This window comes from Scardinius erythrophthalmus (assembly GCF_964197995.2).
Source record: "Scardinius erythrophthalmus genome assembly, chromosome: 21".
In the NCBI taxonomy this organism is placed as follows: domain Eukaryota; kingdom Metazoa; phylum Chordata; class Actinopteri; order Cypriniformes; family Leuciscidae; genus Scardinius; species Scardinius erythrophthalmus.
Window position 1 is genome coordinate 14,569,931 of NC_138241.1, and position 15,620 is coordinate 14,585,550.

The window sequence follows — 15,620 nt, forward strand, 5'->3', positions numbered from 1 at the left end:
ACTTTGTAACCATAAATGTCATTTCCACCACATTTCCACCACAGAGCGCAGTGTGGTGGAAATGACATTTCTGTAGTTTTTGGTGAAAAAATTGAAGATAGCTTCACTGATTAGCTTTGAATTAATACTTAGCATTTCATACAAGCAAAATACTCTTATTTAACTTAAAATGTTTAACTGTTTAAAAACACCCTTGAAGGTACAGCATGTTTGGAAATGACATAGAATAAATATATTAAAGGAGAACTCCGGTCAATTTTAACATTGAGCTCATTTTTTTGTACATTTGGAGTGCTGTCAATACAGAGAACAACGACAAAAATCGGTTTAGTTACCTATGATCACGCGCGTGAACTCGGCAATCGACTACTTTGGACTTCAACCAAAAAACAGGATGTAAATACAGGTATTTGCGCTGGCTTAAATAACATCATTTTATACATATCTTTCACATCTACTGCAGTCAGATCCACTCGTGTTCACTCTGAAGGAATCACTCAAATTTTCTGTGCACTTGTAATGACACATCAAGGATGCTAAGAGGCTAAAAGCAGGTTTAGTACTTGCCCCATTGAAGTCAACAGGGTGCAAATTTTAAAAATAGAATAACTCGGTGTAGGCAACACCGATTTTTGTCGTTGTTCTCTGTATTGACAGCACTCCAAATGTACAAAAAAATGAGCTCAATGTTAAAATTGACCGTAGAGTTCTCCTTTAACTGATCAAGCAATATTTACCTTGATTTTTCTTCTTTTGTTCTTGATGAAAATTTAAAATTGCCTCCATGTCCAACATGTGCTCTGATGTCTCTGAACATTTCCATAGAAACCACCTAAACAATCTTTCACACAAACTTTTTAAAGGGACATTACAGTGTTGTGGTGGAAATGACACCAATACAGTGGGACAGCTACATTTTGTATAAAAAGTAATATTGATGGTGGTCTCACATTGAATACTATAATGCATTTTAATTATTTTACTATAGGTATATTAATAGTTACCAGAGAAGTCATATTTTTAAACTGTATTTTCATTGATGAAGTTAAAAAGCCTGGGTGTGCGACAAGGAGAAAACAGTGATTTTGACACCTATAAAGAGGTTGAAAAGTATGAAAAAATCATAATAGAAAGGTAGTAAAAAGTTGTTAAGGAGGTTTTATTGTTAGTTTGAAAAAGAAAGAGGAATTTGTCCAAAATGATATGTATTTTTAAAAATATGACCAAAGTACATAAAAGTGCCCATAGTCACCCAGGTGCTTCAGTGACTACTTCGCTCAGAGAACCTGTCAATCACAGCTGTCAATCATGTTACACCACCGTTTTTATAGCATCACGTAACTAACTAAAAACAAACTTATTTTAAAAACAGAGACTTGAACTTACATCAGCGTGATAAAAACTACAGTAAATGACAGAAACCACCTTTGTAAAAAAAGATATTTGAAGTGTAATTGAATTGTTTAGTTGGTCTCACGTCCCGTTGAATAACACGGGGAGGCGGGGCTTATGGCCTTTACTAGGACCAGTCACCGGGGGGCGATCGAGACGTTTTGGCTTCACTTTTCAGGGCTTGTGCGGCACGCTTGATATTTACATATTAGGCTACTCATAAAAAAAAAAAAAAAAAAAAAAAAAAAAAACTAGATATTGCGAATAGCCTACATGTTTGCTTCTAAAATAAAATAACTGCTTTAATTTGTCATTGCACTAACGTAAAAAAGTGTGTGAAATATTTCTTGTCAGATGATGAATAAACTTGATGAATAGCATACAATTAATTTGCAAATTTGTGTACAATATTTGTCTTAAATCAATCAAACGATCAGATGATCCCTCCTAATTTCATGCCTTTAGCAGTAAATCCGTTTTATGACAGTTGCTAAAGATATTTGAAATGATTAAAACCATTTCTAAATGTAAGTGCATAAAACACAAAAATTGGATCGCTCATAAATGTGTCGCTCCAATATACAGTCTGTCCGGTTTTTTTTTTTTCCGCCTAGACAGCTCAAATGTATTGCGAGGAAACCCTATATTTATAGATCGCATACTGGCTATCAATGTGCATGACGGTAGGCAAAGTTAAGGATAAGAGCTATAAGTTAAACAACAAGTTGGTTATATCGCAGAGCTGTTTATGAGAAGTCTTGAGAACATAAAAAAATAATAAAAACGTACATTTTAAGAGGGTTTACCACTGTTGTGACAAGCATTCTGAGACATATGCAAAATACTCGCGTTCTTGCGAAATGATTGGCCTTTTCGTTTGTCGTTGTTTACGTAATGCAGCGTGTCTGCAAATCAGAAGCGGGGAATGTCAGGGAATTAGATAAATTAATTAAATCAGGTGGGTTTTTTTTAATGTACATCATTGTTTAGCGCATACAGTATTTAGAAAATAACATTATTTCATATTAATTCGAGCTATTGTAAAATTATAATTATAATACATTTCATAATGACAGTTCAAAAAAGGCTGATGTTAGACTTTGTAATCATGCTATTTTTCGTTCTAAATTGTTTAATTATTTCTGGTTTGTCGTATGTCACGGTTCGGTGCTTAAATTTACACGGAGAATACCGAATACACGGTATAAAAATAATGCTGAGAGAGAGAGAGAGAGAGAGAGAGAGAGAGAGAGAGAGAGAGAGAGAGAGAGAGAGAGAGAGAGAGAGAGAGAGAGAGAGAGAGAGAGAGAGAGAGAGAGGCGCGCGATCGAAAAGTCGCAAAGTGTTTACTTATATTTGTTTGCGTGTGTGTGTCTATGTGTGTGTGTGTGTGTGAGAGACGCGGGCGCGATCGAACAGTGGAAACATAAAAACATACTCCGTCACATCATTCAAACTGCAAAGTGTTTAAGTTACTGTTAATTAAAATTTGAACGAAAACAAATATATTAATCTGAAATGTAGCAAATAAATTTTTCAATTCATTCAGGTACAATTACCAAACATATCTCAAGGTCTTTTAATTAATTTAATTAATAAACGAATTATATAAAACTATTGTCAGTGCACTACAAATAAACTAGTTCTATGCCTTTACTTTATTAATAAAACTTATTTAAAAAAATACAAGGCTTAAGTAATTTATTTTCCTTTGGTGGTACAGCCTGAGACATGCACAAGCCTTCTGCATTTTTGTTTTGCGTTTCCCTCCATTGTACCGAACCGTGATATATGAAACCGAGGTATGAACCGAACCGTGACTTCTGTGTACCGTAACCGTTCCACCCCTAGTGTATTGTGTGGTAGTGGCAGAGGTTAGTTAACTTTCGTGTAAAGAATGATACAATTTAGCAGGTAGAAGTTTGATACGGTTAGACTTTGTGTGAGAGCACTTTGTGGACTACAACTCTCTACGCGTTTGAAACGTCACCACCACCTAAATGTAAGCGCATAAAACACAAAAATTGGATCGCTCATAAATGTGTCGCTCTTATATACAGTCTGTCCGGTATTTTTTTTATTTTTTCGCCTAGACAGCACAATTGTACTGACAGGACAATCTACATTTATAGTTCGGGTACTGGCTATCAATGTGCATGACGGTATAGGCAAAGTTAAGGATAAGAGCTATAAGTTAAACAACGAGTTGGTTATATCGAGCTGTTTATGAGAAGTCTTGAGCACATAAAAAAATAATAAAAACGTACATTTTAAGAAGGTTTACCACTGTTGTGACAAGCATTCTGAGACATATGCAAAATACTCGCGTTCTTGCGAAATGATTGGCCTTTTCGTTTGTCGTTGTTTACGTAATGCAGTGTGTCTGCAAATCAGAAGCGGGGAATGTCAGGGAATTAGATAAATTAATTAAATCAGGTGGGGTTTTTTTTATGTACATCATTGTTTAGCGCATACAGTATTTAGAAAATAACATTATTTCATATTAATTCGAGCTATTGTAAAATTATAATTATAATACATTTCATAATGACAGTTCAAAAAAGGCTGATGTTAGACTTTGTAATCATGCTATTTTTCTTTCTAAATTGTTTAATTCTTTCTGGTTTGTCGTATGTCACGGTTCGGTGCTTAAATTTACATGGAGAATACCGAATACACGGTATAAAAATAATGCTGAGAGAGAGAGAGAGAGAGAGAGAGAGAGAGAGAGAGAGAGAGAGAGAGAGAGAGAGAGAGAGAGAGAGAGAGAGGGGCGCGGGCGCGATCGAAAAGTCGCAAAGTGTTTACTTATATTTGTTTGCGTGTGTGTGTCTGTGTGTGTGTGTGTGTGTGTGTGAGGCGCGGGCGCGATCGAACAGTGGAAACATAAAAACATACTCCGTCACATCATTCAAACTGCAAAGTGTTTAAGTTACTGTTAATTAAAATTTGAAGGAAAACAAATATATTAATCTGAAATGTAGCAAATTAATTTTTCAATTCATTCAGGTACAATTACCAAACATATCTCAAGGTCTTTTTGTCTTTTTATTAATTTAATTAATAAACTAATTATATAAAACTATTGTCAGTTCACTACAAATAAACTAGTTCTATGCCTTTACTTTATTAATAAAACTTATTTAAAAAAACACAAGGCTTAAGTAATTTATTTTCCTTTGGTGGTACAGCCTGAGACATGCACAAGCCTTCTGCATTTTTGTTTTGCGTTTCCCTCCATTGTACCGAACCGTGATGTATGAAACCGAGGTATGAACCGAACCGTGACTTCTGTGTACCGGTCCACCCCTAGTGTATTGTGTGGTAGTGGCAGAGGTTAGTTAACTTGTCACAACGAGCGAGAAAGGTTCACATGGAGCAGCTAAATCTCGAATTCAGGGAATAGGGAATCACCTGAAAGAAAAAAGAAAAAGAAAAAAAAACTGCAGAGATTCTGTTTGCAAAGATAACGTGACATGCTTGACTTTTTGGAGATGGCAAGATCTGTGGTATTTTACTGAACAGATAGATTACCATAGTAGCTTTCTAACAGAGTTTATTGTAAAACATTATCTATTGTGAAGGGTCATTTCATTATGGGTTGTTGTAGCGCAGGAAGTACGTGTCTATTAATGGGTAAAGCTACAGTAAAATCTTCAGATCCTTTTCATCTAAACTGGTTATGTCTCGTAAGCCTAGTAGTGAATGTTTTATGATCAGTAGTATAATCTGTTTTTTAGTTATGAGAGAGAACCATATTCATCCGCAGTCACAGAGCCAAAGCACAACCAAAACAATGTTCTTCCGCAAAATGCATGCCGTTTAGTTTTGTTTGGGGCCAAAAGTTGCATTGTATTGTTACCTAATAATAGAGTAAAAAAAAATAAAAGGAAAAAGGAGGGATTAATTGAGAGAAATAAAGTTATATTTGTGAGATATGAGGGTATACCTACATACTATTATGGAAGTGAGCTTCCACAGGTTTGGAACTATTCCTTAAATAGGCTTGATCCATGAAACAAAGCTTCTATTCAAAGAGGACAAAAACATTTATTGCGAATACATTTAATGAAATGTGTAGTCCATGTTACAAAACTATTTTAACAAAAACAGGATAAATTCAATGTTTGTTTGTTTTTTTTTGTTTTTTTAAGTATTTTTGCACACAAGCATCAAATGAACTCCTCTATAGGAAACCGTACATAAATACTTTCCCAAAACTATGTGATCTGATTACTAGGATTTGTGCTGTTTTAAACTGGCTAACCGTCTATCCCACACACTTGGCCCACTGTTAATTAGTTAACTGTATCCCTTGAAATAAAAAGAAAATGCTAGCATGCTAAGCGTGTGTTTCCTCCACCCAACGCCAGGCTGGGTTGAGAGATTGTGCATGAGAATGCAATGGGCACCAGAGACATCGTATAAAACCAACACGCGGTCCAAGGGTGCTTCATTTCAGCTACAATCACGTTCGTCCAGGTCCAGGAAGCCTTTGACATTGTAATAAAAAAAAGGTTTGTAAAAAATGTGTAGTCAAATGGCAATTTCTTAATAGAAAAAAATGTTTTATGCAGTTCGGATGCCAGCCAACCCTAGATGCCAGAATGTTCAAGTGAACGTGCTTTCACCATGAAGATGACCTGGATCTCCATCCCCGAATAAATAGTTCATCCTTTTTTAGCAGCTACATTTCCAGTTCAGCATAAGAAAGTTTAATAAGAATGAATTGTTAAACGAAAATGATAAAAATGAACGTTGTACATAAATAACACTGAACAAAAATACCATAAGGAGGTTTGATTTTCCTAATAATGAATAAAACATTCAAATTATTAAAAAAATTGCAGTAGAAAAATAAAAACGATAAATTCCACATTCACAACAGACTAAATAGAAATAAAATCAACAACAAAAATAACACTGATATATTTTGCTTTACCTCCAAGAGCATATTTAAAACCGTGAGAAAAAAACTGAAAAATGTCTGTTTGCAGTGAGGTATTCGCTTCCGATCTACCAAGGTTACTGAAAGAACTTGAGCCCTGCCACCAGGAAGAACTTTTCCAGGAAAATCTCAGAGTCCAGGACGGCGATGTGGGCTGCCCGGCCAATCAGGGAGTTGGCGGTGTTGGGCAGCGCATGGATGACATCGTAACGCACCAGGTTACAGTCTTTGTTCTGAAGCACAGGGAGCAGAAGGTTCTCGATCATCTCGGCATACACTGGACCTGATCGCACAAGTAGATGGAGAGTTCAAAAGTTTGAGGTTGTTAAGTTTTTAAAATGATTTTGAAAGAAATCCTTTAAGCTCACCAAGCCTTCATTTATTTGATAGAAAAATACAGTACGAAAGAAAAAAAAATGTAGTGCAATACAGTAAAAATAAATATTGTGAAATTAATAAAAATGAAAATAACTTTTCTATTTTTATATATTTTTTAAATGTAATTTTATATCTGTGAGGTCAAAGCTGAATTGTCAGCATCATTACTCCAGTCTGCAGTGTCACATGATCCCTCAGAAATCGTAATAATATGCTGATTTGGCGCTCAAAAAATATTTCTTATTATCTACGTTGAAAACAGTTGTGCTGTGGAAACTGTGATGCATTTCAGGATTAATTGATTAATAGAAAAATAAAAAGGACAGCATTCATTTTAAATAGAAATCTTTTGTAACATTATTTTTGCGATCAAATTTGATTAAATTTTAGCACAAAATGTACACGTACACGTACATTTTTCTATATGCCAAATAACATACATGCATATAATGCAAAAAAGTTACATTTTAAATAAAGGTCTTTACTATCACTTTTGACCAATTTGATGCATGAATAAAATTATTTATCTATCTATCTATCTATCTATCTATCTATCTATCTATCTATCTATCTATCTATCTATCTATCTATCTATCTATCTATCTATCTATCTATCTATCTATCTATCTATCTATCTATCTATCTATCTATCTATCTATCTATCTATCGACCCTAAAATTGGTTGAATGGCAGTCAAATTGATACTGGACATGAGGGCCAATAAATAATGTAAAAATATATATTTTTTGCATATATAGTTTTGGAACCGTTTCTTTAATTCTCACCAGTCTGTTTGTCCTTTAAGGCTGTTTTGCACATCTCGATTCGGGCAGAGTGATAAGGGACGTAACGGTCCTGAAGGGACCCCACCAACACCACGTTCTTAAAAAACTGAAGACCTGAAACAGAGTTTAAAAGGATTGGATATGGAGAAATCCAAATTAACATTGGCTTTGTGAAACCAGAATGACATGACACTTCACCTGCTTTCTTGCTTAACTTGTAGAGAAAGGTCTGGCGTGGGTCCGAGTGGTCACGACAGGTCAGCTGCAGCAGAGAGCCAGATTTCTTCCACTTCTGCATAAACCACAACCCTGACACAGAGGAAAAATTATAGTGGTTCCTTAATACAGTTTAACGTAGAGTGGCTCATAAATTACCGTCTTCAGAAATCTGCTGAGTTTATGACCGTAAGTTACCGGTATTGACGAGGGCCGAGCTGTTGTACAGCGTGCCAAGATGAGGTCCAGACAGAGACAGAAACGTGTGGAGTCTGCTAAGATAACACTTAAACCTGGGACGCGTCAGCACAGAGCGCACGATCAGATTTCCCAGAGAGTGACCCACAAAACTGAGAAGGACAACACAATGATTCTGTTACCCTAAGGCTGGATGCGTTTTAGTTCAGAGTTTAAAAATATGGGCTTGTCTAAGCAATCAACAAGGTCAAATTATTAATGTGCAAAATGGCACACTTGGATTGACCTCCATGTCTGTTAAAACTCACAAGACCCCAGGGTCTCATTTGTCACTTTATAGTGCAAAATCATACTCAAGTGCGACCTCTATAAGGCCAGAATGTACACATGATGCACATTGATTCAGGACAGGGCCAGGGTAAAAAATTCAGGTCTTTAAAAATTGGCCCTGAGGTGAATTTTTTAGTCTAGTAATGATTCAATGTGAATACTTTAAATAAATACTTTACATGCTAAAAATGCCCTAAAAAAGGTATAAAAAAGTAAATCAATCAATATGGCTCCTTAATAATAATAAAAAAAGTTGACAAACACTGGACAAAGTCATTGATTTTTTTTTTACGAAACTAGGGAAAGGGAAAAAAAAATCTTGATGTTTAAATCATGCTTGTAGATCTTTAAAAATACTGTGATTTTCTCATATCTGAGCTTAACTTTCTTGTATATTTGCATTTGAGGAAAAGTTCTTACCTTATCTTGGAAACTGTGAGGTTGTAGATTTGTATGTACTGGACTATTTCATCCAAAAGTCTGTCTGTCATTGACTCAAAATCTGCAAATGTGTCATTCTTGAATAAAAACACAAGAAAATCAAGGTTAAAGTTTCAAAACATATCAAATTTTAACACTGTTTCTAATGTTCAATTTCTTTTCCAAGCCAACTGAGGTTTTTCTTGTTTAAATGCATGTCCAGTGATTTTACATATACTTTATACTTTTAAAACGTACGTATTAAAAGTACATCTTTATGAACTTTATCAATTCTCTAAACTGCCCATCAAACCCAGTGCGTTGATGGGACGTTTTACCTGATTGCGCTCTGACATTAGGAAATCTATACGAGCACCAGGTAAACCAAGCTCCAGATAAGTCTTCACTAGACGCAGATCTGCACTGTTACCTAAAGAAAAGGTTTATAAATCAATGTGAATCTGTGAATGTGGACTTATCCAATTGAAAGAAACAGAAGAGTGTGACTGCTTACCATCCAGACCATGTACACACACTATGAGGTGTATGCCCTCATCACAGTTTTCATCTTCATCCATGCTGAAATATGGCACAGTGGACGCCAGATCTGCCACATCACTGTACAGGAACCCTGGCAACTTTAGTTGCTTCAACTCCTCTTTTGCTTGGACAAACCTAAAGATTCACACACTGGTATTAGCTCATGCATCTGCAATCCACAGTTTCTAAGTATTATGCAAAAAAAACATGAACTCCTTGGTTTTAATGCTTCTGCTTTTAATGTACTTCCAAAAAATATCTTGGATTACCAGAAACCAAACTTAATGTGAAACAGCAGTCGATTTCGACAGCAGTTGATTTCTCAAATTTGCCATTACTATTGTAAATAATATTAATTTGCATTAAATTAATAAGAGTAGCCTAAAACAATGTCAAAAATAGCTATATGGCTACTGGTCAACATTAATATTAATACAATACACCTAGTGTGACCTAGATTACATCTGTCAGGAAATGAAAGTTTTAGAGGCGGATCAAGTCATTGAATTTTGATGAAAGATTATTAAGACAAAGATCTTTTTGTACACTGGGGTTCAAAAATTACATTAATACATTTATTCAGCAAGGATGCATTAAATGAATCAAAAGGCAATAAAAGACATTTATAATGTTACAAAGGGTTTTCTTTTTTTTTTAAATGCTGAGTTTTAAAAAACTTGTTCACACAAATAAAAAAAGTAAAAAAATGTTCATAGAAAAAATAATTACAACTGTTTTCAACATTAATAATAAGAAATGCTTCTTGACCACCAAATCAGCATATTAGAATGATTTCTGAAGGACCATGTGACACTAAATACTGGGAATTCAGTCATCACGGGAATACATTACATTTTAAAATGTATTAAAATGGAAAACTGAGAAACTGAGAATAAGAGATTTATTTAAAAAAAAAAATTTAAATCAGTCACAAATTTTTGAACACTGATGAATCACGCATAAAAAAGAGAATCATGTTTAAAGAAAGTAAACACGGCAATCATTTTTTTCTTTTGTTCCTTGTGCATGGCAAACTGCAAAAATAAAGGGGAAGGGAAAAAAGAAAACTCACGCTGTCATCTGAGCAGTAGGGGCACTCTTGTACCAGCACATGTCGTTGCTGGTTGGAGCTGGTCCAGGAGGCCGTGTCTGCAGGCCGGCTGAGGGAATGTATGTTTCCTGGAGCTGTTCCAAACCCAGGTGATCATAAAAAAGGGTTTTTCCCTCTGCTCCCCCATCCTCACACCTCCCTTCCTCCCCTGGGAGTCCATTAACATAAACCAGCCCGTCTGTCTCCTCATAGTAACCGTTCTCAATCATTTCACTTTCCTGCTCCTCCTCCTCCTCCTCTTCATCATTGGCATTGGGGCAAGTCTGAATCCCCAGCGTCACGGCTGCAGTCTCCAATGGGCTGATCTCAGATATATCAGTGCTAGAGCGAGAGCCGAAGTAGTTCTCCACAAAGCCTTTCTTCACCAGGTCCGTGCTGCTAGTGACTGATGTACTGGACTGGACGGCCGTCTGAGGCTCACTACATGTTTCTGGCCCCAGACCTACACCACTTGGAAATTCTGTCTCGGTGGATCCCGTCGGCCTGTCAGGAGCAGAAGTTTCACAGCAGGACTGGAGAGCAGAGTGCTCATCGTGAGACACAGGCCCATCTCCATGACTGATGGAGGGTTTCTGTTGAGCCAAAACTCTAGAGCTCGATTGCAGGAGGCTGTGAGATTCTCCTGAAAAGATGAGACTCTGTTCCTGCACCAGGATGCTAGACTTTCTGCTAGTGTCCTCTGTCTCCACCTCATCATCCGAGGGGAGGGAGTTAATGGAGGTAAGGGAAGACTGGACTCCACTGATGCCGCTGGTGCTCTCTGGATTGAGGCCCTCCAATGCGGTGGTTCCTCTGGAGGCAGGGCTGAGCGGAGGTGGCCTCTGGTGGGTGCTCTGTGGAATAAGCTCTGTAGGTGTCTCGAGGCCAGAAGCAGCAAAAGGAGAAGGGGAAAACGGTGCTAGCTGTGTCACAGAGCTGGGCTCACTCTCGATTCCGGAGTCTGAGAGCCTGGAGGAGGCTTGAGGAACACAATCACTCCTCAGTGCAGCTCCACAAGCTCCGACGAACGTGGCGCCATCCCCAACTCGACTCTTGAACTCTGAGAAATCGGTCTGTGTGATCTCTGGAACATCCCTCCTGGCGGTTGGATCTGAGTGGTGCGGTAAGAGAATGGTGACCTTATCGCCCTGGTAGGGGTCCTTGTCGCTTGGTTTAACATCAATATGTCTGAGCCCAGCAGGTGGATGTGTCAAATCAACTCTGGCAGCTGCACTCTGTGCGGCTTCTGCTCCAGTACCTGCCTGGGGCCTAGCCTGCATTTGCAAACTTGAAAGATTGGAAAAGCTGTCGCTCTGGACACCGACGTTACCTTGAATTTCGCTTGTGGTGCAGTCTTTAGCACAATGCGTGCTTGCGGTTTCATTTTGGAGGATGCATTTGCCTATATCATCTAGATCATCTTTCGGATTGCACTGAGCATCAACTTCTTTGGACTTGGTGGTCGGTTCCCCACGAGGAACCTTCAAGTTCTTGTAGCCTGTGAGGACCACAGAGTCTTTCGAGGTCTGCCTGATCAGCTTCTTTGAATTTTCAGTCTTGGCATTCTTTTTCAGCTTGATGGATTTGGCTTTGGATTTGAGGGGAGGCTCATTTTGTTCAGGCCAAGCGGTGGCGAGGGCAGCTTGCTGCTTATCTGGGCATGGACCAAGGGCTCCCAATCCACTAGCAATGCAGTCTTTTGAGTTGGACCTTTCTGCTTTAGTGGACATAGAGCCACTTCTGGTGTTGTGGAGACCAAGCCATGGACCATCACGATCTTCAGGGTAATAACAATATAGTAAGCAAGTAGACTTTGGCAGATATATTAATCCAAAATGACTACAGTACATATAATACAGGGACTGTTCCACTGGTGCAATTTGAGAATAAGGACATAATGCTGATAATTCCTGAAATGCCCCATGAAGGTTCTGAAACTTTAAGCTTTTCATTACCAAATATATCTTTAACCACTATGCCACAGCCAGTGTATTCTAAAGAAATCATGAACTAACATAAAATGGATTTGAAATAAAGGTCTCATCCTTTTTACCCTTCGTTTATACCCTTTAGTTCAGGGGTCTATTCCTGCTCATGGAGGGACAAGGTCCTGCAGAATTTAGCTACAACCCCAATTAAACACAGCTAAACAAGGTCTTCAGGATTACTAGAAACATCTAGCCAGGTAGTTTGAAGCTAAACTATGCCTTGCAGAAGCAGGACAGATACAAAAGTCCCACAAAAAAGTCCAAAATTAATTAAAAAATTAATTAAAAAAAAACTTTTTCGCTTTAAAAGCAAAATCAATTTTGTGCATTGTGTTTTTTTCTTACGAGCTGATGGCTAATATGATAATCGATCAAGGAGTGCCATTAAACATACCTTCAGTAATGGATTCCAAATATCTGTCCTCAAAGATGATTGGTAGGGAGTTCACATCCCCATCCAGATCAGCACATTCAGCAGGAAGAGGGGGTAAGGACAGGAAGTAGGAAGAGTTCTTAATAGCTGTGGTCATCTGTTGGTGACTGTGAGCACTGTTGAATACAGAAGTTCATTTGAATTATCATGAGAACTGACATGTACACTTCATGCTAAATAACTACATTACAGTAATGATATTTTAAGACATACTGCAGTTCCTGGTAGGCCAGCGCACTCTGTCTTGGGTGTTCAAGACAAAAGAAAGCTTCTGCAAATCTTTGCACCTAAAAATTATAAATACAAGATAAGTAAAGCCAAAAATATACTCTGTACAGACACTTCTTACAATGCAACAACAATTTCATGCATCTTCGTGTCATAAAATGTGTCAGAATATAATGCAAATGCAATGCATAAATATGCAAGTATGCAAATATGGTAGAAGTAATCTCAGAGCTCACCCGTAGTGTGTGGTGCTCCTGGGCCAACAGCGCAGAGACGCGCTCATTCAGTGACACCACTTCCAGAAAATTCCCCCACAATGCCATAAGCAGAGAGCACAGCTGCGCCAAATTCATGTTCACCAGTTCAGCCAACTCATCTGGGCTCTCTGCCCTCTGCTGCAAGAATCCATACACAAATATATATACATATATATTTAAAAAAAGTGCAGTAAACCCAGTAAACCATCATGAGGCACCAGTCAAGCCAAAGGGATGTATGACTGACCTTAACATATGATACAAGTAGGGATGCACCGATATGAAAAGTTTGGCCGATATGATAATTATTTATATTTGAAAGACGATAACTGATATATTGGCCAATAAATCTAAATCCAAATTTGTATATAATTTTTGAGAGCCTGATTACAAAAACAAAAGTCTCACCATTAAAAGTCATGTCCCAAGCACACAATTATAATGTTCACATTATTTTATGTAGCCTATATGACTTTTACTTAACTGTATTTTCCTTTTTTGAAGGGATTCCAAACATATTTCAAGCAATTCAAAACCATCATGGTGAACAGTGCACATCTGAAGTGTCTCAGCTGAAGGAAATTAATTTATTATTTATTCCTTATTTATTGGCTTTAATATATCGGCCAAATTTTCTTATCGGGCCAATAACGATAACATTAAAAACGATCATATATCGGCTGATATATTGTGCATCCCTAGGTACAAGTAATTTTATATTACAGTAATGGTATATCTCACAATGTATTTATTTTAGCTGGCAATTCAACAAAAACTATACAAGAAAAGTTGTAATGGCTATTTTTGCATAATTCATGGTTTTTATTTTTGCAAAGTTCATGATATGTAATTAAATTATTTAAAACAGTGGTAACCAGGGGGTCCTGGGCCCACTAGGGGGCCTAGGTATTTTTGACAACTCCGTGTTTCTTCGCATGTAAATAATGTAAAACAGAATATATAAATATAAGCTTTCTTTTGTCATATATAAGTATTAAACTATTATACTGACCTCACTTGATAATCATGACATACCTTGACTTGTTCACAAAGCTCATTAAGTCGGACCTCAACATCAAGTTTTTCTAAAAAAAAAAGAAAAGAAAAGACAGTCGAGTGAAAATGTTGTTTCTACAGCAGCAGTATGGAGTGAATGAGAGACAAGGGTCTGTCTGAAGAGCCTGTGATTGGCAGCACATGAGAGGGAGCTAGAGGAACAACAGCACAGGAAGTAGGAGTCAGAGGACAGAGAATACCAGCAATGTTCAAGCATTTAGACTGATCCAAAGTCAGCCTGAGATCTGAGATACTGCTAAAGGAAAAAACGAACTAAGCTGAGCTAAGAACTCCCTCACTGAAGGACACTCGTCATTGACAAACGTCCAAGTTAGGGGGAACAGAAGAAAGAAATAGAGCTAAAAAAAGACACAAATGAAAGGCAAGAGGCGTGTGGAGCTGAGGTTCGGTTTTGGAGGGACATACCTATGTAGACGTGCCTTTGGTCTCGAGGGTAAGGTCTTCTGAGAACTCGTTCATAAAGGACCTGCATGCTGGGCTTGGCTAGTGGTGGGATTGCACATATAGGCACGTTTAAAACTTCCACTCACCCCTTTTGCTGTTTGAGCTTAAAATTAACCCTTAAATACATGCAAGTTCAGTCGCTAGATGCATTCAGTCAGGAGCAGCCAAGGGTGAGTAGTTTAGCTTTGAGTGAGTGAGTGAGTGAGAGTTTACAGTGAAAGTTCTGAAGGAATTTGTATTAAAGACAAAAACAAAAAAGGGAGATAAAAGGATCTGCTTGCTGATACATACATAAGAAAGAGGGCAGAGGCACAATTGAGGGACAAGGCTTATTAGAAACACTCTAACAATATGCTGGTAAATAAGACATTAAAAGGTAAATGTCCAGAACAGCAGCTCTTCTTTAGTTTCTAAGAAGTGAGTGGATGCATTAGCATAAGTGAGTGAGTATTCAGTGATGGGCTCTGATGAGATTTAAAATAAAAATTAATATGTGAAGGAAAATAATACAATGCATATAAAACAAAAACATAAAATATATATAGACAGTAGGGGTAGACAATAAGCAAAAAATATGTTAAAAAAACTTTAGCATATACAAGTTTAAATATAATCACATATAATAAAACAAAATTAAACTGCAGTATATAAAAGTTGAATTATAATAAATATAATCACATATAATTAAACAAAATTGAATATATCACAATATACAAATATTATGGAGCAATGATTCCAAAACTCCTGAAGAAAATTAGTCCCGGGGTCAACAAGCTTCTCTGAAGGTGCTTCCAAGGGTTCCGTGGAGAAAATGATATATGACGCTAGAATTTTTTTTTCCAACTTCATTCAAATACATGTACAAATTACTAGACAAATTTCTTCTGGTGTTCTGT

General features: G+C 37.2%; 1 protein-coding gene across 3 annotated transcripts in view; it reads right to left on the minus strand.

Moving 5' to 3' along the window:
• Positions 1 to 5,424: 5,424 nt before the first annotated feature.
• fam135a (family with sequence similarity 135 member A) overlaps positions 5,425 to 15,620 on the minus strand; it is a 29,022-nt gene continuing 18,826 nt past the window's right edge. For 2 of the 3 annotated variants that reach the window (XM_081351508.1, XM_081351507.1), the window contains 13 exons: positions 14,686 to 14,763; positions 14,239 to 14,288; positions 13,183 to 13,341; positions 12,932 to 13,005; positions 12,680 to 12,834; positions 10,280 to 12,074; positions 9,182 to 9,342; positions 9,006 to 9,097; positions 8,668 to 8,765; positions 7,918 to 8,069; positions 7,702 to 7,812; positions 7,504 to 7,617; positions 5,425 to 6,623 (listed from right to left, as the gene is read on the minus strand). In XM_081351508.1, coding sequence (XP_081207634.1) covers positions 6,418 to 6,623; positions 7,504 to 7,617; positions 7,702 to 7,812; positions 7,918 to 8,069; positions 8,668 to 8,765; positions 9,006 to 9,097; positions 9,182 to 9,342; positions 10,280 to 12,074; positions 12,680 to 12,834; positions 12,932 to 13,005; positions 13,183 to 13,341; positions 14,239 to 14,288; positions 14,686 to 14,763 — 3,245 coding nt within the window. In that variant the 3' untranslated portion in view covers positions 5,425 to 6,417. The remainder of the gene's footprint in view (positions 6,624 to 7,503; positions 7,618 to 7,701; positions 7,813 to 7,917; positions 8,070 to 8,667; positions 8,766 to 9,005; positions 9,098 to 9,181; positions 9,343 to 10,279; positions 12,075 to 12,679; positions 12,835 to 12,931; positions 13,006 to 13,182; positions 13,342 to 14,238; positions 14,289 to 14,685; positions 14,764 to 15,620) is intronic. The other variant, XM_081351509.1, reaches the window with a different exon arrangement.